Consider the following 21,790-nt stretch of genomic DNA (forward strand, 5'->3'; position numbering starts at 1 on the left):
TGCCACTTCTTCCTTGACCGACTGCATGCTTCTACAGCACTGTACTCAAGTCAGCCAGCTTGCAAATGTAGACGTGCTGTAAATGTTGTCAGTCCAATTCCGATAGAGAAGGTGCCAAGGTGGGAACATCTGAAACAATTCAGAGCGTGACCTGGGTGGGTGGGTGAGCGCGCGCTGCTGGGCGTGCACAACGAGGCCGATTACCCCCCACGCCCCCTGGGGGGAGGGGGCGTGGCTGGATCACACCCCCTCCCCCACAGACTGTGGGGCGGCGCACGCGCAGTGGTGCTGTACCTGAGCTCCCCGCCAGCGCTGAGGAACGGCGGCGGTCGGAGGCTCTGGATCGGGCTGGAGCGGAGCGGATGTCGGTGGCCTCCGCTGGCTATTGCACTACGCGGGGCGGGGAGATAGTTAACCCGTGCGGTTGGTGCGATCGTCAGATAGCCGAAAGCGGATTCTTAGTTTGACGGCTGGCAGCGGCGGCAGCAGCAGCAGGAGGATGTCGAGCCCGGCGCTGCTGCCGGTGTCGAGCCGTCGCTTGGCGGCTCTGAGCCCGAGCTCGGCCGTCTCCTTCTACCCGCATCACAGAGCCACCCTGCGGCTGTCGGAGAAATTCATCCTCCTGCTCATCCTCAGCGCCTTCATCACCCTGTGCTTCGGGGCCATCTTCTTTCTGCCCGACTCCTCCAAACACAGGCGCTTCGACTTGGGGCTGCAGGACGTCCTCATCCCGCATGTGGAGCAGGGCAGGCCGGCGGGACGGGACGGCAGCGCCGGGCCACAAGGCGGCGGCGGCGGAGTCATGGTGCATGGAGGCGGGGAGGAGCATCAGCACCGACACAGGTACTGGGGCTGGCCGTGTGGTAGGGGGGACACAGCATCTGTCCCCTGGTTCGAGGAAGGCGAGTTTGGAAAACAGATTTGTTCCATGTTGCAAACCCGGTGCCCCAGTAATTGTTTCATTTCGGACAGAGATCCCAAAACAAAAGGGGATCTGCAGGCTTGGAGTGGGCAAGAGTGAAGGATGCCTAGATCTTTATCTCGTCACAAAAGTTGAAGTAAAGGGCATTTCCGATTATTCAGATAGTCACTGAGCCAGCTAATGTAGGCCTGAAACACCACATACACAGACACCCATTGAATCCTTTAGCTGCTGTCCAAATTGCTTAGGACTAACATAATTTAGGAGAAACGTCAAGAGCGACCTTTAGGGCCGTTACGAGTGAGCTTTCCCAACCGGAGTATCGCTAACAAGTAACATTTGCCAGGCTGGGATATTGTTGCAGGGAAAGCAACACTGTAATATTTGCTTTTTCCCCCAGCAGTAATCTGGGATTCTCATCACCATCATCCAGTTCTTTCGCCCAGTGTACTTGCAGTAATGTGAACAAACGTTTCAAAACTAGGTTGGAAGATGGGGGTTCGTATTTGACGCATTTAATGGGGAGCTACACAAGTACACGAGGGAGAAAGTAATGGGAAATACTATACTGATAAGATGAGCTGAAATAAAAGTGGCAGCAGACTGGTATGGAGCATCGGTGTAGGGTTGTTTCTGTGCTTTAAATTCTATGTAATTGATTTTGTTTTTAATTTGTTACTTGTAAATGGGGGTCCAGTTATCAAAATCTGTACCCATTCCACTGGACTACTGGCACTAGAAGTGGTTGATGCCTATTTCTTTCCCGAGTTAAGGCAAAGGGCATGTTGTGGTGTTTATGTGCGTGCAGCAATCAATTAGGAAGTCTAATTGCCTTTATCGCAAGAGGATTTGAGTACCAGAGTAGCAAAGTCTTGCTTCAATTGTATAGAACCTTGTTTAGACTGCACTTGGAGTAGTGTGTGCAGTTTTGGTCCCCTTAGGAAGGATATTATTGTCATAGAGGGAGTGCAACAATTCTGTAGAGTTTCAAAGAATGAGAAGTGATCTCATTGAAACCTGCAAAATACTTAAAGGGATAGACAAGGTAGATGCAGGTAAGATGTTTCCCCTGGCTGGGGAGTCTAGAACCAGGATACACAATTTCAACATAAGGGAGAAGCCACTTCGGACCGAGATTATGAGATTTTTTTTACTTTGAGGGTTGTGAATTTTTGGAATTCTCTACCCTGGAGGGCCGTAGAAGCTCAGTCATTAAGTATGTTTAAAGTAGAGATTGACATTTCTAAGTACCAATGACATAAGGGCTATGGGAATATTGTGAGAAAAAGGCATTGAAGTGGATGATCAGCAATGATTATTGAATGGCTGAGCAGGCTCGGTGGGCTGAATGGCCTACTCCTGTTCTTATGTTCCTATGTTTAGTGCTTAGCTGGTCAGTTTTACATGTGTTGCTGTAGACTTGAGATTTACAGGTTTGAGATGACTTATTTCTTTAAGTTGCCTCATGTCCTCAGTGACTGCTTTTAACATTTCGTTAGTAATTAAAACATATTCAGTTGTTGAAAGGTTTGCAGTGATATTGTGAACCTTGATGTACGTTTGGAGAAAAGACATTATAGAGCTTGTTTTTCTACCATAGTGTTTCAGGCTTGATAAATGCCAGTTATAGAAGTGGGAATCATCACACTGATTTAAAATATAGCCTATTTTGATCTGTCATTCTTGAAAATAAATATAGTCATGTGTTTAAAATGATTTGCAAACTGTCACTCTTATTGATCCTGAATGGTATTCTTAACATTTTTCCCAAAGTTAACAGTTTATAAGAAGTTAAATATTGTCACTGGCTGCTTTGTACCATATTTTAAGGAATCATTTTTAAAATTTTGTTTTAGTAATTGCAGCATTTAATTTTTAGGGCAATCACAAGGAAATTCAATTATTTTACTGTTTCATTCCTATTTTAATTCCCCATTACTTCGCTGTTTTTTTTAAATATGGCTTTGCTACTCTTTCGAGGCCATTTCTAAAATTGATTTTTCTATTTCCTATTGGAAAAATGACTTTGTATAGCTTTTGATTTCCTCCCCATGTTTTCTTTTCTTGGGCATTCTGAGCTGCAGAGTGTGAAACCAACTAGTTCTAACCACCAGTGTTACATATGAAGGGAATGTCACCTGCCATGTGTTTTATGACTGTGGCATTAGGGTCCTTCCTATTTTTTTGGTCCTCCTGCTGAAAGGCATCTGGTTTTCCAGTCAGTTCTTCTGTAAGCCACTGCACAGGACATCGAGTGGAATGTCATTATAATAACAATGTGAATTGCTATTAATTCACCAAACAGCAGTAACAATCTTTCATTGTTTTACCTTATCAACACCTTTCATAATCTAAAAAAACATTTTTTGATTGTTTACTGTTTTCTGTTTCATGGACAAAATTAGGATTTTTTCATTACTTCATAACATCAAAACAATTCATATTTATTTGGTGCCTTCCATAACTTCAGGTTGTTTCAGTGATTCATAATCAGTCACTTGAAGTCTAGTCACTTGGTTTTTGATAGAAAATACAGTGACAATTTGCATGCAACAGAACCCCACCGATAGCAATGAGATGGATGACTTGTTGATACATTTTGGTGTTGGTTGCAGGATGAATACTGGAAGGACTCTCACTTCAGAAAAATTTGATTGGATTTTTTTCATGTCTGTCTGCAGGGAGACAGGCCTCAGTTCAATGTGTTATCTTAAAATGGCACTCTAACCATGACCATGTAACACTATCAGTACTCCACTGAAGCGTTCTCAACTCCTGCATTGCCCATCAAAAACACAATTTTGTGACTGAAATATAAGAATTCTGGCACAGAGTGAAGCCAAGCCTAACTATTATAATATCTTATTCCTGGTGCAATTCTAGTGAATGTTCACTGTATACTTTCTTTAACCCTAAATTTCATTGATGGCATACTAAGAACTGCACACACAACTTCATCACTAGTTTGATAACTGTGTTGTACAAATTGATAAATATGTTGTACAAATTTAATATCATTACTACTTCTTACTACAGACTTTTATCTAAAAATCTGTCTGAGGCTGAAAAAGACTGTTCCTAATTTTGGTATCAAATTTGACCCCAAGATGAACTTTCAACCTTCTCAAGGGCAATTGGGGATGAGCAATGAATGCTGGCCTAGCCAGCGATGCCTGCATCCCATGAATGAATTAAAAAAAATGTCCGTGGCTAACGTGGTTTATTTCCACCTCCATATCATTGCCCAGCCTTGCTTCTGCCTCAGGTCATAGGCTGAATTTGTCAACCATGCTTTGTTACCTCTGGACCTGACTATTCCAGTGCACAGAGATAAAAACAAAAAAACTGCGGATGCTGGAAATCCAAAACAAAAACAGAATTACCTGGAAAAACTCAGCAGGTCTGGCAGCATCGGCGGAGAAGAAAAGAGTTGACGTTTCGAGTCCTCATGACCCTTCGACAGAACTTGAGTTCGAGTCCAGGAAAGAGCTGAAATATAAGCTGGTTTAAGGTGTGTGTGTGGGGGGCGGAGAGATAGAGAGACAGAGAGGTGGAGGGGGTTGGTGTGGTTGTCTGCTTCTGCTTCTATCACTGCTTGTTTGTCGCTACAACCACACCAACCCCCTCCACCTCTCTGTCTCTCTATCTCTCCGCCCCCCACACACACACCTTAAACCAGCTTATATTTCAGCTCTTTCCTGGACTCGAACTCAAGTTCTGTCGAAGGGTCATGAGGACTCGAAACGTCAACTCTTTTCTTCTCCGCCGATGCTGCCAGACCTGCTGAGTTTTTCCAGGTAATTCTATTCCAGTGCACTCCTGGCTGACCACCTACATTCTACTCTCTATAAAGTTGAGGTCATCCAAAACTGTGCAGCCCTTGTTATTAATTTTATCTAATCTTATTTGTCCATCACTTCTGACTTCGCAGACCTCTACTGGCTTCTTGTCAAGCAATACCTTGAATTTAAAATTCTCATCCCATTATTTTCAAATCCTTTCTTGGCCTTGTCACTTGTGCGCCCCCTTCCCTTGTGCATACCCATTCTCAAATCTCCTCCAGCCCCACAACCCTTTGAGATATCTGTGCTTATCTAATTCTGTCCTCTTTAGCATCCACAATTTTAATTGCTCAGCTATTGAAGATGTCTGGACCCTATGCTCTGGAATTCCCTCTCTCAATCCCTTTGCCCCTCTACCTCTCATTTCTCTTGTAAGACAGCCCTTAAAACCTACCTCTTTGACCAAGCCTTTTACCATCTGTTTTAATATTGCCTCATGTGGCTCGGTGTCACATTTTGCTTTATAGTTTTCCTGTAATGCATCTTGGGACTTTTTTATGTTAAAGGTGATATATAAATACATATTGTTGTAAAATACAATATCCCAAATGCATTTTATTATAGGAACATTGAAATAAGGTTAGGCATTAAACTCCTTAAGTTGCTTTGCCACTCAATAAGATGATGACAGAACTTTTACATCCACTCCACTTTCCTGCCCAATCACTATATCCCTTGTGGCCAAAAATCTTTTAATCTCATTCCTGAATGTACTCAATGACTGAAGAGCCCTAGCTTTCTGGGGTACAGAATTCCAAAGTGTCTCAGTCCTGAAAGTGAAGAAATTTCTCAATTTAGTCCTCAATGGTATACCCCTTATCCTGAAACTCCAAGATCTTGCATCTCCAGCCATGGGTAACAGCACCTCAGTATTTACCCTATCAAACTTATAAAAAAAATTTCATGTTTCATTAAGATCACCTCTCATTCTTCTAAACTCAAAGATTATAGGCCCATTTTACTCACTCTTTCCTCATAGGACAATCCTCTCATCCCTGGAATCAAGCCAGTGAACCTTCTTTGCGCCTCCTCCAAGGCAGGTATATCCTTAGGTAAGGAGACAAAAACTGTACACAGCATACCCAAGTATGGTCCCACAAGTCCTATATAATTGCAGCAAGACCTCCTTGGACTTATACTACATGTCCCTTGCAATAAAGGCTAACATACATTTTCCTTTCTAACTGTTTGCATGTTAACTATTGATTGTTATTGTTGGAGGCCAATCATTTCAGCCACAGGACGTGTCTGCAGGAGCTTCCTGGGGCGTTATCCTCGGTCCAACCATCTTCACTGGCTGCATCAATAACCTTCTCTTAAACACAAGGTCAACTGGTGATGTTTGTTGAAGCTTGCACAGTTTTCAGTAGTGTTTGCAGCTCCTCAGATGCAGAAGTGGTCTGTATTTGCATGCAGCAAGACCTTGGCAACATTCAGGCTTGGACTGATAATTGGCAAGTAACATTCATGCCGCACAAGTGCTAGAAAATGACCATCTCTAACATCAGAAAATATAGCCATTTCCCTTTGACATTCAGTGATATTATCATTGGTGAATCCCCCAGCATCAACATCATTGAGCATTGACCAGAAAAATAACTGGACCAGCCATATATACTGAGATGTTGACAGCAAGTCAGAGGCTAGGAACTCTCTCGCCAAAGGCTGTCCACTTGCCTTGAATATGGCTCCAACAATACTTGAGAAGCTCAACACCATCCAGGACAAAGTGGCCTGCTTGTTTGGGAACCCTTAAACATTTTCTCCTTTCACCACAAGTACATGATGACAGCGTTCTAAGCCATCCACAAGGTGCACTGCAGCAACTCACCAAGGCTCTTTTGGCAACACTTTCCAAAATCGTTACTTCTACCACCTGGATGGACATAGGTAGTAGATGCATGGTAACGCCACCACCTGAAAGCCTGAGTTGGAATTATATTGCTGCTCCTTCACTGTCACTGGGTTGAAGTCCTCAAGCTCCCTCCTGAATAGCAATGTGGGTGTACCTACACCACATGGACTGCAATGGTTTAAGGAAATGCTCACTGCCTGCTTCTTAAGGGCAATTAGGGATGGGCAATAAATTTCGCTTGAATGGGGAAAAAAAACTTCCCTTTGAATCCCAGCATTTACTGGTGTCTTTTTTAAAAAAAAGTACTTTCCATTCTTCCTACCGGAGTGAGTAATTTCACACTTACTCACATTATTCTCCCTTCTGCCACCTTCGTGACCAATCATTTAACTAGTCTACAGTCCTTTGCAGCATCTTTACATCCTCCTCTCAGTTTACTTTCCGATCTCATTTTGTATCATCAGCAAAGTTGGATATGATACACTTGATCCCCTCTAAGTCATTGATATAAATTGTAAATAGCAGACACCCAAGCATTGATTCACACTTTTGAGGCACTCTACTGGTTACACTCTCCCACCTTGAACATGTTTCATTTATTTCCAATCTGCTTTTTGTCTGTTAACCAATCCTTAATCCGTGCTTAGATATTGACCCCAAATCCCATGGGCCTTTTGTGTAATAGTTTATTGTGTGGCACCTTACTGAATGCCTTCTGAAAATCCAAAAATATTAAATTCACTGGTTTTCCCCATCTATCCTGCTAATTTAGGCGAGATTTAGGGGAAATGACAGAAAATATGGCCAAATACTGTTTCAAGGAGGCCTTCAGAGTTCAGGAGAGATAGCAAGAACACGAGGTTTCAAAACTACATTCCCGACTCCAGGAGTATGGTATCATAAGGTTTTTGCCATTAGTAGTGAGTGAAGGGCGAAGGATATATCTAGTAGAACTGAGAATGAAGAGTGGAGCAAAGTGTTGGTCCAAGGGGCTAGAAAAGATTTATGTGGGTAGGATAGATTGAAGCTCTGATTGAATGTAAGGGTAAAGATCTAATACACTGGGAGCCAGCAGACATTGGAAAGGGCTTGGATATAACTATGCAGAATACAATGTTGACTACAAACTTCACCAGTAGATTTATCCCCATCATCGTACCTTTTTTTAAGAAAGAGAGCTTTTTTTCATCACAATCCTGCAATTCCTTCATGATGCAATGGTGATGTTCATGACTGCAACTATTTTGAATGCAAGATGAAATAGATTGCCTTCAAAATCTGGACCGGGGCCAAGCAAGCCTGTTTGATAGCCTCCATACTATTTACAATATGCCTGACAGTGGCTATTTGCCTCATCAAAGATCAATTGCCGTCTGGTGTCAGTATTAAATATCATCTAAATGGAAAACTCTTTAACCTAAGTTGCTTCTGTGTAAAAAGTGAACTAACCACATGATCTACAATTTGTGAATGATTGTAGTGCCGTTGCCCTTTCTGCACTAGATTTTCAACTTGCGCTCAATCTCTTCCATTCAGCATATGAAAAACTCGGCCTGTCTTTGAATTTGCCAAAACAAAACTCATGTCAGCCCAAATCTTGTTAGTCAAATAATCCACCTTTTATGTATATGTTGAAGGAGAGACTCTGGAATATGTTGAGCACTTCCAATACCTTGGCAGCCACCTGTCTCAAAAGGCCACCATTGTTGAGGAGATCCAACATCGCATCAGCTGAGCCAGCTCAGCCTTATATAAGCTGTGGCAGTGAGTGTTTGATAACAAAGACCTCCGTGAGTTCACGGAAGTCCTAGTGTACAGAGCAGCTGTCTTCACCGCACTCTGGTAGTACAGTGGGACCTGGACTGTGTATCAGTGTTACATAAGAGTGCTGGAGAAAATCCATCAGCAATGCTTCTGCTGCATCTTCCAGATTCAATGGGAGGACCATCAAACAAATGCTGATGTCCCTTTTGAAGCCAGCTGCACAAACATTCAGGCAAAACTCCTGAAAAATTAACTCTGGCCAGGTCCTGTTTTCCCAACTCTCAAATGGCCAACATTCCAAGGGAGCACAAAGAAAACGCTTCAAAAACCAATTGTTCATAATGGCAACAACTTGTCTACTAAGTTGCATCAAGCTTTGAATCGTGGCGTCATAATGATGAGGCAAAGTGGTGGCAGGGAAAGAAGGAAAAGGAAGCAAATCCTGCACTTCGGATTCCAAGACCTTTATGGGATGTCCTGTTCCATGTGCCCAAAGAACTGTGGATGAAAATTGCCTGTTCAGTTACATGAAGATCCATGGCTGAAACTTATGACCCTGATTAGACATCATCATCAAATCAAGGGACAGCCGATGATGAGTACTTTACATTGAAAATACAAATTTGTGGTGACTTCTGATTTGGGGTTATTTCCATTAAAGAGATTCAATTAAAACTTGCAAGTAAAATGTACAAGAAGCATTAGCTTCCAAACCAGGGTATACATTTTTAACTGCTTTCACAGCACTTGTCTGAGAATATCAAAACACTTACATTAAAAAATATATATTCTGGGAGCTTTTAAAAATGCAATAAATGGTCAAAATGTACAGTAGGAAATTATATTCTTCAGCCCGAAATAGGATATGAGTTTTGAATGTAAAAGGAACAAAGGAGTCAGACTGATTCATGGAAAAATATATTAATGACAGAGCAAGCTGATTGACCTTTTTGTTCCTAAATTATTATGTTCTTGAAATGATCAGCTCTCAAAGGTTTAGTTACATTGATACCTTCCCAAAGTAAAAGGTAGGCTTGTGCTGAATTTCTAACAGTGTTGTCATTAGAACAGAAGAATTGTACTTCAACTCCAGTAAGCACAAGTCTCTATTCCTTCTCTACTTGGCTACCTGTGTTCAAAGATCTCCTAATCCCTCCCCAAATTCTCTTGGTTCTCCTCCTGCCTACCCATTGCAGCAAATGTCTTTTCCTTTTGCTCGGTGTCCCTCTTGTTGTCATCTACGGTGCTCTGCCATGTTCTTTTTTTAAGCCTTAAACAAATCTACATTTCCCTGTCTTGTTCTTCCCACTGAAAAAGACTTGCTTAAAACACAGCTCAAAATGTGTTTGAAATAAGTTTCATGCAACTGACAAAAAATAAATGTTGCTCACCAGATTATTTTAGATTGGTATCATAATGTTGGCTATGGACTTTGAGCTTTCGCATTGCAACGTGATTTTTGTTTTTCAAGAACAAGTAGAAAATGGTGATGTTCACTGAAGTGTAGGTGGGCTATCTTAAAAAATCAGAATTTAACAGTTGCTTCAGAATTGTAATTTTATAAGATCATCTATATAATTCAGTGAGAAAATAACACTTGAACTATATTCTGTGACATGATTTCAAGGCAAAAGACCCTTTGATGTACATTATCAGTGTTTCATCCTTAGCCTACAGTTTTTTTTGAGTGACTTAGCACCGACTGTGTCAACTTCCAATGAGCTTGTGTTCAAAGTCTTGATGTGTTGGTGAGAGCAAGTTTCTTACATTGCATGTTTCTTAAATGAAAGAAGTGACCAAAGACTACTTTCGTGGACTAATAAGTTGCTTTAACCATAGAAACCTAATCCACATTTTTTGGAATTTGTAAATACAAGATCCCCTATTCAATATGACTCTTGAAAGGGTTTGTCTGCAGTGATTTATATTTTTGCTGTCAGGCTCTTTAGTTATACTTATCTGTTTTTATTTTTTTTAGGAACATTAGATCTGTTTCAGTTTTCTTTAACTCTAGAACACAGTGCAAAATTCTGGATCAACAAGCACATGGAATAAACAGGATACTTAAAAGTTGAAGTATGGACTTTATCCCATAAGTGAGAAATACTGAAGCATTCGTAAGTAATAGAGCCGCAAGTGAATTTTGTAGATTCTATCTTGGACAAATTCCATGCTGAACATTCAAAATTCCAGTATTCTAATAATTCTGCAGTGTAGCTTAAGTATTATCAGTGCTTTAAGAGGTAGCTTTCATTTTTCTTCAAAGAAGTTTGATGAACACTCTGTAAATCGTGTGAACGGTTAAGAAAGATCAAACTTGGGCATATTTTTGAGGGACTGTAAACATGGAAAAAAATAAACTGGTGCTGTAGGTTATCACCCTGAACTTTTGCCTGTCAGTTAGGGTTCATTTCCGCTCCACAATGATGGGATTAAGGTTTCTTCTCTCTGGTCTTGAAGAAAAATGTGTTCCATTCCCTAATATAAAAATCCTTCTTGAAAATTCACTTCTTGTTTTCGCTTTTAAAAAGACACAAAATAAATTGTGGTTTTGATGCCAATAATGGAGATGTGTTCTCTACTTCAGTTCTGAATTACATCAGTTGTCTATTTGCCAGTTAAAGCAAGCCTTTCCTGTTATCAGGAAGGCTGCATAATAGCCCTTGCTGAAGTGCATGTTGAATTAGAATTTTGCTGTCAGGATTTTAAATGGAGTTTAGTCTGACAAATAGTTAAAGGCATTTTTGAAGATGTGCCAGTTGCAGTTCTAGGGATTGGAGCACCAGTGGGGCAACGATCCCAATCTCCTTGGGTGAACAAATTTTGCAAAAGAAATGGCCATGGTATAAATTGGAGCAGACTCTCTTCAGTATGTCTCTCCCTATGTTTATCCTTTTACTGAAACAATTTCTGCCTTGATGGTGCAAAGTTAAATGTTTGTGTCCTGGCCTTTTTGTTATTTTTCCAAGTAGAAAACAATTATGTTCACTGAAGTGTAGGTGGGCTAACTCAAAAAAAATCAGTTATATTTTATCTGTTGCATCAGAATTGTAGTTTTAAAAGTCCATCTGTATAACTCAAAAGTGTGAAAGTAACATGCATCTATCTAGTTCCAAGTCTAAATTCTTCATAGGTTTACAGTTGTCTGCATGCCCTTTGGAAACAGAAGGATTGTGAAAATCAATATAACTGCTTAGAATTACAACACTTTTAACTAAATAACTTCAATTATGTGGTGGATGGAAATGATTTTCCTAAAATTCTGAAGATATCTGTGGAAGATATGAAGGGAGAGAATTTTATTTATTTCTAAGCTTGTGCTTTTCAGCCCTGATTTCTGCCAATCATTGAAACAGACAAAAGAGAAGAGATCAGCACTGTGACTAAATTTAAAAAAAAATTGCAGTGACTGAATATTAAGATCATGAATCACATATTAATCATTTAAGTACCGTAGTTAAATGATGTATGATTCAGTCTTGGGATATACATGCTTGCTTGTTAAATCTAAATTTTTCTATTAAAAATATCAGCTTACGATATCCTATTGACAGAAAACATGTAACTAATTTAACGTACAGCATTGTATTATGTTGAAACATTAGAATGTGCAATTTGTTTTGCATTGTAAAGGATATTCAGGCATACATTCAATGATAATAAAAACATAAAATGCTGGAAAAATTCAGCAGGCCTGGCAGCATCTATAGAGAGAGAAACAGAGTTAATGTTTCGAGTCTGTATGACCGTTCTTTAGCTCTGAAGAAGTCATATGGACATGAAACGTTAACTCTGTTTCTCTCTCCAGAGATGCTGCCAGACTTGCTGAGTTTTTCCAGCATTTTCTGTTTTTATTTCAGATTTCTAGCAACTTCAGTATTTTGCTTTATTTTATATATACATTCATGGATGTTGTTAATCATACCACTGCCCTTGCGCATTCTGCATCGCTCTCAAAATTTTACAAAATGTGCATCATAGCAGCAAAGAATCAGTGTTAAAAATGTTACACTTGCAATAACAGGACATTGTATTTAGAGCAAAATATCAGATAGTTTTATAGAAAGTAGAATATTTTCCAATCTATTTGCTTTGTCTGGGGAGTAGTTGAAATGATTTATTGCTAACTTGGAGCTGGTGTTTGCTGCTGGTCAGCCTGTAACAATAAAAGAACAGTGCTACCTCTAAGTTGAGGTAATTAGGAATCCAGAACAGTGGATCACAAAACATCTTGGATTTGTGTGAACATGGCAAGCAATGGTGTGTTACCTTAACCAATTTAGTTGAAGATTTGAAACAAAAACAAAAATTGCTGGAAAAACTCAGCAGGTCTGACAGCATCTGTGGAGAGAAAGACGGAGTTAACGTTTCAAGTCCGTATGACTCTTCTTCAGAATTAAAGAGAAATTTGTACTTCTCTTTAGTTCTGAAGAAGAGTCATGCGGATTCGAAACGTTAACCTTGTCTTTCTCTCCACAGATGCTGTTAGACCTGCTGAGTTTTTCCAGCAATTTTTGTTTTTGTTTCAGATTTCCAGCATCTGCAGTATTTTGCTTTTATCTTGGTTGAAGATTTGTTACTGAGACAAAGTCTGCAACAGGAAGTGTAAATTAGAATATATAATTTAAGGCTAAATCATGTACAGAAAACAAAATAGGGAGGAGAAGAGGGATAGGATTTATAGAGAGAGATAAAAGACAAAAATGTAATAAAATATTTTTGAAAAATCCCCAGCAATGATTGAAATCTGAAGGAATAAGATTCCATACTCGCAAAAGTTAATTTTCAGTACCAGAGAGGTGTTGGCCACTAATTAATACTTGTCATGCTATTAAAAATTCACTTTGACTGGAATGGGCGAACCATAACATTTTCTGGCATGTTTTGAGAGTATCTATGGAATAAGTACATAACTTCACACCATTGCATGAATTTCAATGCTGAGCATCTCACAGGTACAGGTCTAGCACAGCTCCTGGAGGAGCAGGTCAATTCAGCAGCAACTTCCTGATTTTAACATTTAGCTTTGCATGCACGATTAATGGAAGTTGCTGCCTTATTTATTTTTGATGAATGGTGAGCCTCATCATTCACTTTTGCAGTAGAAATGTTGGTTTTCCATCTGTGATTTGATTCTGCTGATATGCGAGATGAGATTCCAGTTCCATGCTTCCACTTAGGCTCTTATCAAATTCTCCATTTCTATTAGTCAGTCTGTTAGATCTTTTACAGAACCAAAAAGGGTCCTTGCTCAAAAAGCTGTTGAGCCTAGGTAAATTGAAATTTTCAAAACAGATTGATTGTCTTCTGTTAAGCTATGTCTAAGTGAATGTTGGGACAAGTTCAAGGGGTTGAATGGCCTGCTCCCGTTCCTGGGTTCCTAAAAGGTGAGCCCAATACATAACAGTTATAATACTTGGATCGAGTCAGTAGTTATATTGAGTCTCAGATTTGTATCCTCTATCTTACTAATGTGGAGAAAATAAATTGTACTTCCACAGATATTGCATCACAATAGAAACTGACATCCTAAGACAACTTCAATTGATGCAGATTATCAATTGAATAATCTACCACACAAACACACTTACGCTCATGAAGTGAGTATTACCAGATTCTTTATTTGTTGTATAGAACAGTGCTGGTTCTGGATAACATATTGCAGTTTAAGTTGTAAGATTGTAGTCATTATATCAAAAACTTAGGTGAACATGCTACTGCTTATGTTACCTATAAAATTCTCAGTCATCAAGAAAAAATGTTTGCAAGTCAATGGGTCAAAATTAGATTTTATGATTAAAACCAATTCTTTTGGTTAAATGTTCAAACATTAGAAGGGCTGTTAAAGGATCCATTACAATCTATTCATGGTTTTATACCCCTTCTTTATCTCCCCTTCTATCCCATTTTCTATCCTTTTTTTTTACTCCCACCACTGCCACCCCCCCCCCCCCCAATTCCCCTACAGGGCCATCTGTCACTTGTTCCATGTTGTTCTTTCACATAATGCCACCCTTGTTCTGTTATTATCACAATCTGCTTTCTTACCTATATGCCACCATCAACACCTTTCTTTAACCTTAACCACTACCATTAATCCTCTCTTTGTCCTTTAGTTCATGACATCTTTGTCAATCCCTCCTTTGTCCCCACCTTTCGTTGGCTTTCTATCCAGCTCCACCTGTCCCATCTCCCTTTAAAAGCATAAATTTCATCACATTTCCACTTCCCTTCAGCTCTAAAGAAGGTCATACGGACTCGAAATGTTAATTCTGTTTCTCTCTTCACAGATGCTGCCAGACCTGCTGAGTTTTACCAGTATTTTCTGTTTTTGTTTCAGATTTCTACAGTATTTTGTTTTTACATTAGAAGGGCTTATAACCTGAGGAATTGTATTCCAGTGTGAGAGTGATATCTTTAAATTATAAATGATATATTGCAGAGAGGAAGGGGAAAATTGGCAAACAAAAGCCTGTGCAAATGCTCATTTTTTTTTATTTTCAAAAATGGCTTAAATTAATACTTGATGGTTAAATGATAAATTACTCAAGCTTGCGTGCTTTTTTAAAACAATACTGCCGCTGTAATCACTGAAAATTTATTTTGTGACGTCTGCTTGGCAGTTATATTTTGGCTTGTTGGAGTAGGATTTGAAAAAGTCTTATCCCCTGATGATTATACAATATTTGTGTGGAAAAATTATTTTGTGTTTTTGCTAATAGAACAGTACAGAGAATGTTTAACTAAACTTGAGTTACACAAATACTCATGAAAATTATTTCATACGAACTAGGAGCAAGCCACTCGGCCCTTTAAGCCTGCACTGCTATTCAATAAGATCATGGCTGATCTGATTGTAACCTCTTGTTGACCCCGGATAACCTTTCACCCCACCTTGTTAATCAAGAATCTATCTAGCTCTGCCTTATAAATATTCAAAGACCCTGCTTCGACTGCTTTTTGAGGAAGAGGGTTCCAAAGACTTATGACTCAGAGAAAAGAATTCTCATCTGTCTTAAATGAGCAACTCTTTATTTTTATACCATGACCCCCAGTTATAGAATCTCCCATGAGAGGAAACATCCTCTCCACATCCAATCTGTCAAAACCCCTCAGGATCTTAAAGATTTTGATCACGTCACCTCTTGCTCTTCTAAATTCCAGTGGATACAAGCCTGACCAGTCCAAACTTTCCTCAAAAGACAACCTGCCCATTCCTGGTATTAGCCTAGTAAACCTTCTCTGAACTGCTTTTAACGCATTTGCACCTTTCTTCAAATAAGGAGACCAATACTGTACACAGTACTCCAGATGTGGTCCCACCAGTGCCCTGTATAAATTCCCCTCACAAAAATTATTTTCCTAGTTACTTGCTGTACCTTGCATACTGGCCTTTTGCAATTCATGCACTCAAACACCCAGCTGCCTCGATCTCAGAGCTCTGCAATCTCTCACCATTTAGATAATAACTTCTTTAATTCTTCCTGCCAAAATGGACAATTTCACATTTAAAAAAAATTCATTCACGGGATGTAGGCATCGCTAGTTAGGCCAGCATTTATTGCCCTTATTCAGAGGGCATTTAAGAGTCAACCACATTGCTGTGGGATTGGAGTTACATGTAGGCCAGACTAGGTAAGGACAGCAGATTTCCTTCCCTAAAGTGAATCAGATGGGTTTTTACAACAATCGACAGTGGTTTCGTGGTCATCTTTAGACTTTTAATTCAAATTCCACCATCTGCTGTGGTGGGATTTGAACCTCAGTCCCCAGAGCATTTTGCTGGGTTTCTGGATTGCTAGTGCAGTGACAATACCACTACGCCATCGCCTCCTCGTTTGCCCACATTATGCTCCATTTGCCAGATCTTTGCCCACTCATTTAACCTATATATGTCACTTTGTAGCCTCCTTACGTCCTCCTCACAATTTACTTTGGGTCATCAGCAAATTTAGCAACCATACCGTCTGTCCTTTCATCCAAGCCATTTATATAAATTGTAAAAAGTTGAGGTCCCAGCACCGATTCCTGTGGCACACCACTCATTACATCCCGCCAACCAGAAAAAGACCCATTTATGGCCACCCTCTGTTTCCTGTTAGCTAGTCAATCTCCAATCCATGCCAACATATTACCCCCTACACCATCAGCAGGAAACATAATGCAGGTATTAGTGATTATATTCTGTTAGTATCAGTGTGATATCTCGGTATTGCATTACTGATCGTAATGGTATTCTTCTGGTGATGTATTCAATTGCTGGCACTGACGTCGCCTATATTTTGATAACCATGATTGCCAAATTGAGCAAATTTAAAAAAAATGTTTTGCTTTCCTTGGTCCCCCTGTTGCTTTAATCTTTCTGACTCATTTGCGTGTGCTACTGAAGTAATCATTAGATCTGATGATACTTGTTTGCTGTTTTATGATCGTGCATGACAATTCTGTCAGTGTGACGTACCTGAGACAATGCCATCTCTATTTATAACTTACATAAATCCACTATCAGAGTCACTAATTGCAAGTATACTGTTGTAGTTAAGGAGGAAGTGCGTGCTATATTGGATGGGATTGATATTGAGAGAGGAAGTATTAAAAGGCTTAATATCTTTGAATGTAGCTATATTGCCAATTGCCAGGCTGGGATGAAATATATCCCAGGGTGTTAAAAGAAGTCAGAGAGGAAATTGCAGAGGCTCTGACCATCATATTCAGTCATCCTTGGCTACTGGGGTGGTGCCAGAAAATTGGAGCGTTGTTAACATTGTACCGTTGTTTTGAAAGGGAGGAAGGGATAATCCAGGTAATTATAGGCCAGTTAGCTTAACTTCAGTTGTGGGAAAATAATTGACATCAATTCTGAATAATAGTATAAACCTTCATTTAGAAAAGCATTGATTAATCAAGCAAAGTCAGCATGGATTTGTGAGGGGTCAGTGATGTCTGACTAACTTGATGTAATTTTTTGAGGAGGTGACAACTAGGATTGCTAAGGGCAGTATGTTGGATGTGATCCGCATAGATTTTGGAAGCTTATGGCAAGGTCCCACGAGGCAGGCTGTTTAATAAGTAAAAGCCTTTGGCAGATTGACTCCAAAATTTGTTCAGTGGCAGGAAGCCAAGGGAAAAGGTGGTTGGATGTTTTTGTAACTGGAAGGCTGTTACCAGTGGGGTTCCGCAAGGTTCAGTAGTCGGACCCCTTTTTTTGTAGTTTATATTAGTGGTTTAGACTCAGATGAAGGGAGCATGATAAAGTTTGCAGATGATAGCAAAATTGGCCATGTGGTTGACAGTGAGGAGGAAAGCTTTAGACTGCAAGAAGATACAGATCTGGTTGGTTGGACAGAAAAGTGGAAAGTGGAATTCAGTCCAGAGAAATGTGAGGTGATGCATTTTGGGAGGTACAACAAGGCAAGGGATGATGCAATAAATGGGAGGATACTGAATAGTGTGGAGGAACAGAGAGACCTTGGACTATATGTCCACACATTCTTAAAAGTGGCATGACAAGTTGATGGAATGGTTCAAAGGCATATGGCATGCTTCCCTTTATTAGCTGGTGCGTGCATTATATGAGCAGGGTGATGGATATGCTAATACTGTATATGACGCTAGTTAAACCAGAGCTTGAGGACTGCATACAGCTCTGATCACCACATTATACAAAGATGTGACTGCACTTGAGAGGGTGCAAAGAAGATTTACAAGGATTTTGCCAGGGCTGGAAAATTTTAGCTATGAAGAAAGGTTGGATTGGTTGAGGTTTTAAAAGGCTCGACCCTCAGCACAGACATCTCTAGCTTTGAGTCTGGTAGTGGAGAAAAAGTTGTAGCTGTGATTTTATGATGTGTGCATTGCGCTACTGGCCTCCTTCTGTGTCATAAGTTTTCTTGATTTCGATTAAAGCAATTTTTTCCTGAATGTCCAATTGTTAGCTTTCCTAAAGAGAAATCTGATCACTTTCACTTTCCATTCAAATCTCCTATGATCTTGGTTATAAATTACTACCTTCAGTTGCACTATTACAATGAGCATCATGTTAGCTTTTGGACAGTTATGTTCTCTGGGCTCTGACAGATCTCTGCTCCTAATGATACCGTCAAATTGTACATCTGTGAACATACCCTTGCTGGCTCTTCAGTTCCTTACCTTCAGTCTATCTTGGAAATTTGTTTGAACTCATTCATAATCTATGTTTAGCAATTCCCTCAGGTTGCAGTTTCATATAATCACCATCTCTCAATGCTCTTCAATGACGTTTAAATATCTTGTTTCTTTGCATCTCTCATGAGTAACTAACAGTTACTGCCTTCTGTTCTCAATGGGCCCACTGTGGATTTTTTATCCATCTGTTGGACATCTTTGACTTCATTAACTTCACTGGAATTCCCAGATCTTCCCTAATTCCAAAGCGGCATTTGAGAAACTTGGCTTCCTTTGCAATAAATGGATAGTTTCTCAGGTGACCCTCTCCCACTCACTATAAGATCCTCTTCTGTTTGTGTTTTTTCAGTATTGCTATGGTCATTGCTCTTCCAATTTTTTTTTTCTTAGTACTTTGGAATCTCTACATATATTTTCTTAAATATGCAGGTATTAACAATAAGAAAACTTTGAGAGTCTGGATATCAACAAATTCTTACACCAACGTTCTTTTCCAAAACTTAAGACTGTGGAATTCCTTCCTTCCTAGTGTCTCTATCTGTTCTACAATCTTCAAGCTTTTAAAACCCAAATTTAATGCCATATACACTGATATTTTTTGGGCCACCTCCATTATTTTCCCGTTTGAAAAAACAGGAAGGGTGGAAAAGCTGAACATTAGTTAGGCATGAATTAAATTGAATAGTTCTCAACAAATTGTGTCAATGTCAGTGGTAAGCATTAACAGTTGCAAAGTGAAATAAAACACAAAACCTTTTTAAGAAAATCAGTAACACTTTACACAAAGGGGGAAAAATACCAGATTAACAGTATTTTAATTGATCTTCAGAATAGTCACATTGTCATGCATTGAATTTTTTTTTCCTCTTTCTCCCAGTTCAGATTGCTCAATTTGGCTTTTAACCATACCGATTACCTGTTTCTTCAGCTTTTGCTGACTTCCTTGTTCCTGGTAACCATCAAGCACCTGCAAACTTTGAAAATTTGGTACTTCAACTAAAAAATGAGAACCGCTACTTCAACGTGACTCTTTCGTTTCATCCAGATCTCTGTCGAGCTACCTTCCCTCCCACCTCCCATCCCATTTAACCTATAGTGAGACTGACATTTTGGTTCAAATCAGTCTTGATAAACTAATTTAACGGAAGGTTTGAATATGAATAGCTTTCTCAATAGATGTAGGGCAAACCATAGGCTGACATGGTAAATAATTAAACTAGTCATGAGTGAGTTATTGTTCTTGCTCATATGTTCGTTTGCTCATATGATGGACATGCAACAAATCAAAATCGTTGGGGATGGGGTAGCTTCATATGGTGCACTTCTTGCTGATGGCTGAAAAGACCAATCTGAGAGAGGCAGGTTACCACAAATACGACATTTGATGTGGTTATTAGATGTTGTTGTGAGTTGTTTTCAGTGTTGGCACCTGTTGCCTAGCCACTGTAGCCACTGATCATGGTGGTGCCTGGCCGCCCATTGGTGATGTTGCCATTTTTCTCTGTCATCAGCTAGTGTCTCCCGAGTGCAAGAATCGATGTTTAGGGCTTTCATGTCATGCATGCAAGTGGAGCTTTGGGTGTCCTACTGGTCATACGGCTCTGGTACCTCACCATATAGAAAATCCTTAGGTATGCGACAGTCTTCCATTCTGTGTGCATGCCCGAGTCAGGGAAGTTGTCTCTGCTTGATAAGTGTCAACATACTTGGGAACTTCCCATTGAGAAGACTGCGTGTTCTTGATTTGGTCCACCCATGAGATGCCTAGAATGCATCGTAAACAGTAAAGCTGAAAGTTGTTGAGCTTCCTTTCTTGGTAGCTGTAAGTCATCTATGTTTCACAGCCATACAACAAGGTGCTGAGAACACAGGCCTCATAAGCCTGCATCTTGGTCCTAAGAGTCAGCTTAATGTTATCTTATTCCATGCACTTTCATGAGTTAGCCAAAGGCTTTCCTATGCATGTATCAAGTTCTGCATCAAGAGACAAATTATCACCATGGACCCAAGGTGTCGAATTTGGTAACTTCTTCTAGCAGTTGTTATTTGGTGTGTTTAGGGGTGGAGATGCGACACCCTGTGCCATGGTCACTTTTCTTGATACTTATAGTCAGGAAGAACAAGTTATACACATGGGAGATACAATTCATGAGTCCTTGTGTGAGTGGTTAGTGCAGCATCATCAGCGTAGAAGAGTTCCCTGATCAAAATGTGCTGTATTTTTGTCATCGCTTTCAGTCTGCATAGATTGTAAAGCTTGCCATCTGACCTAGTATGCAGGTAAACTCCTTCCATATCTGCAGGGAAGGCAAAGGTCAGGGGTATGGAGAAGAAGATACCAAATAAAGTGGGGGCTAGGACACAGCTTAGGTTCTCTCCATTCTTCACCCTGAAACTGTTCGAAGTGATGCCATCACACTGTACAGCACAGTGCTTCTTGTTATGGAAGGAGTGGGTGAGACTGAGGAGCTTTGGCGGACAGCCCATTTTCCCTAAAATCTTGTAGAGTCCTGCCCTGCTGTTGGTGTTGAATACTTTAGTGAAAACTATGGAAGTAAGATAGAGGTTCCCTACACTTTTCTTGTGCTGGCATATCCTGTCCACTAGATCTTCCAGTATGGAACCGACACCCTGCTTCTGGACACATTCAGTCTGTAAGTAGATGGAATCTTTTGAGCATGACCCTACTGAAGGCCTTCCCAATGATGCTAAGGAATGAGGTGTCCTCTGTTGCCATTTGTGATAATTTTTGCACCGTGCATGGCTTGTGGAATGGACCCTGCCTTTCAACAGAGGAGAAGATCATGAAGTAGTGGCAATAGATGGGACTTAACATGCTTGAGCAGCTTGGCTGGAATTCAGTCAATTGATTTTTCAAGTTCAGTTGCTTAAAGTTCTTAGTCTAACTCGATCATGACAGGAAGCTGCAGGAGAATGGCAAATACAGACTGGGAGATGTCTGTATCATGGGAGTACAGTAGTGTTCAAACTTGTGGGACTTCTGTTTTCTTCTCCTGGTGAATAATTTGCCATCTTTGGATTTCAGGAGGGCAAATTTGGTGATGGTAGGACCAAGTTTTCTCTTGATTCCACCTAATTTCTATTGTCACAGGTAGTTTAAATTTCTTGACATAGGTTGATCTGTGTTTATTTGTGCATTATCTCCCTGTCTGTGGCATGACTGTTTTTGCTACTTTCAATTTGTGCGAGGTTCCAGGTGTTGGGATAATGTTGTGCATCAGG

At 40.1% G+C, this 21,790-nt stretch overlaps 1 protein-coding gene across 3 annotated transcripts in view; it reads left to right on the forward strand.

The window, feature by feature from the left end:
* Nucleotides 1–275: 275 nt before the first annotated feature.
* The window catches only part of man1a2 (mannosidase, alpha, class 1A, member 2), a 147,891-nt gene continuing 126,376 nt past the window's right edge, over nucleotides 276–21,790 (forward strand). For 2 of the 3 annotated variants that reach the window (XM_041210731.1, XM_041210734.1), the window contains exon 1: nucleotides 276–843. In XM_041210731.1, coding sequence (XP_041066665.1) covers nucleotides 500–843 — 344 coding nt within the window. In that variant the 5' untranslated portion in view covers nucleotides 276–499. Of the gene's footprint in view, nucleotides 844–13,884; nucleotides 13,984–21,790 lie in introns of those variants that run through there. The other variant, XM_041210733.1, reaches the window with a different exon arrangement.

The sequence above is a fragment of the Carcharodon carcharias genome, chromosome 18 (genome assembly GCF_017639515.1).
Source record: "Carcharodon carcharias isolate sCarCar2 chromosome 18, sCarCar2.pri, whole genome shotgun sequence".
Lineage (NCBI taxonomy): Eukaryota > Metazoa > Chordata > Chondrichthyes > Lamniformes > Lamnidae > Carcharodon > Carcharodon carcharias.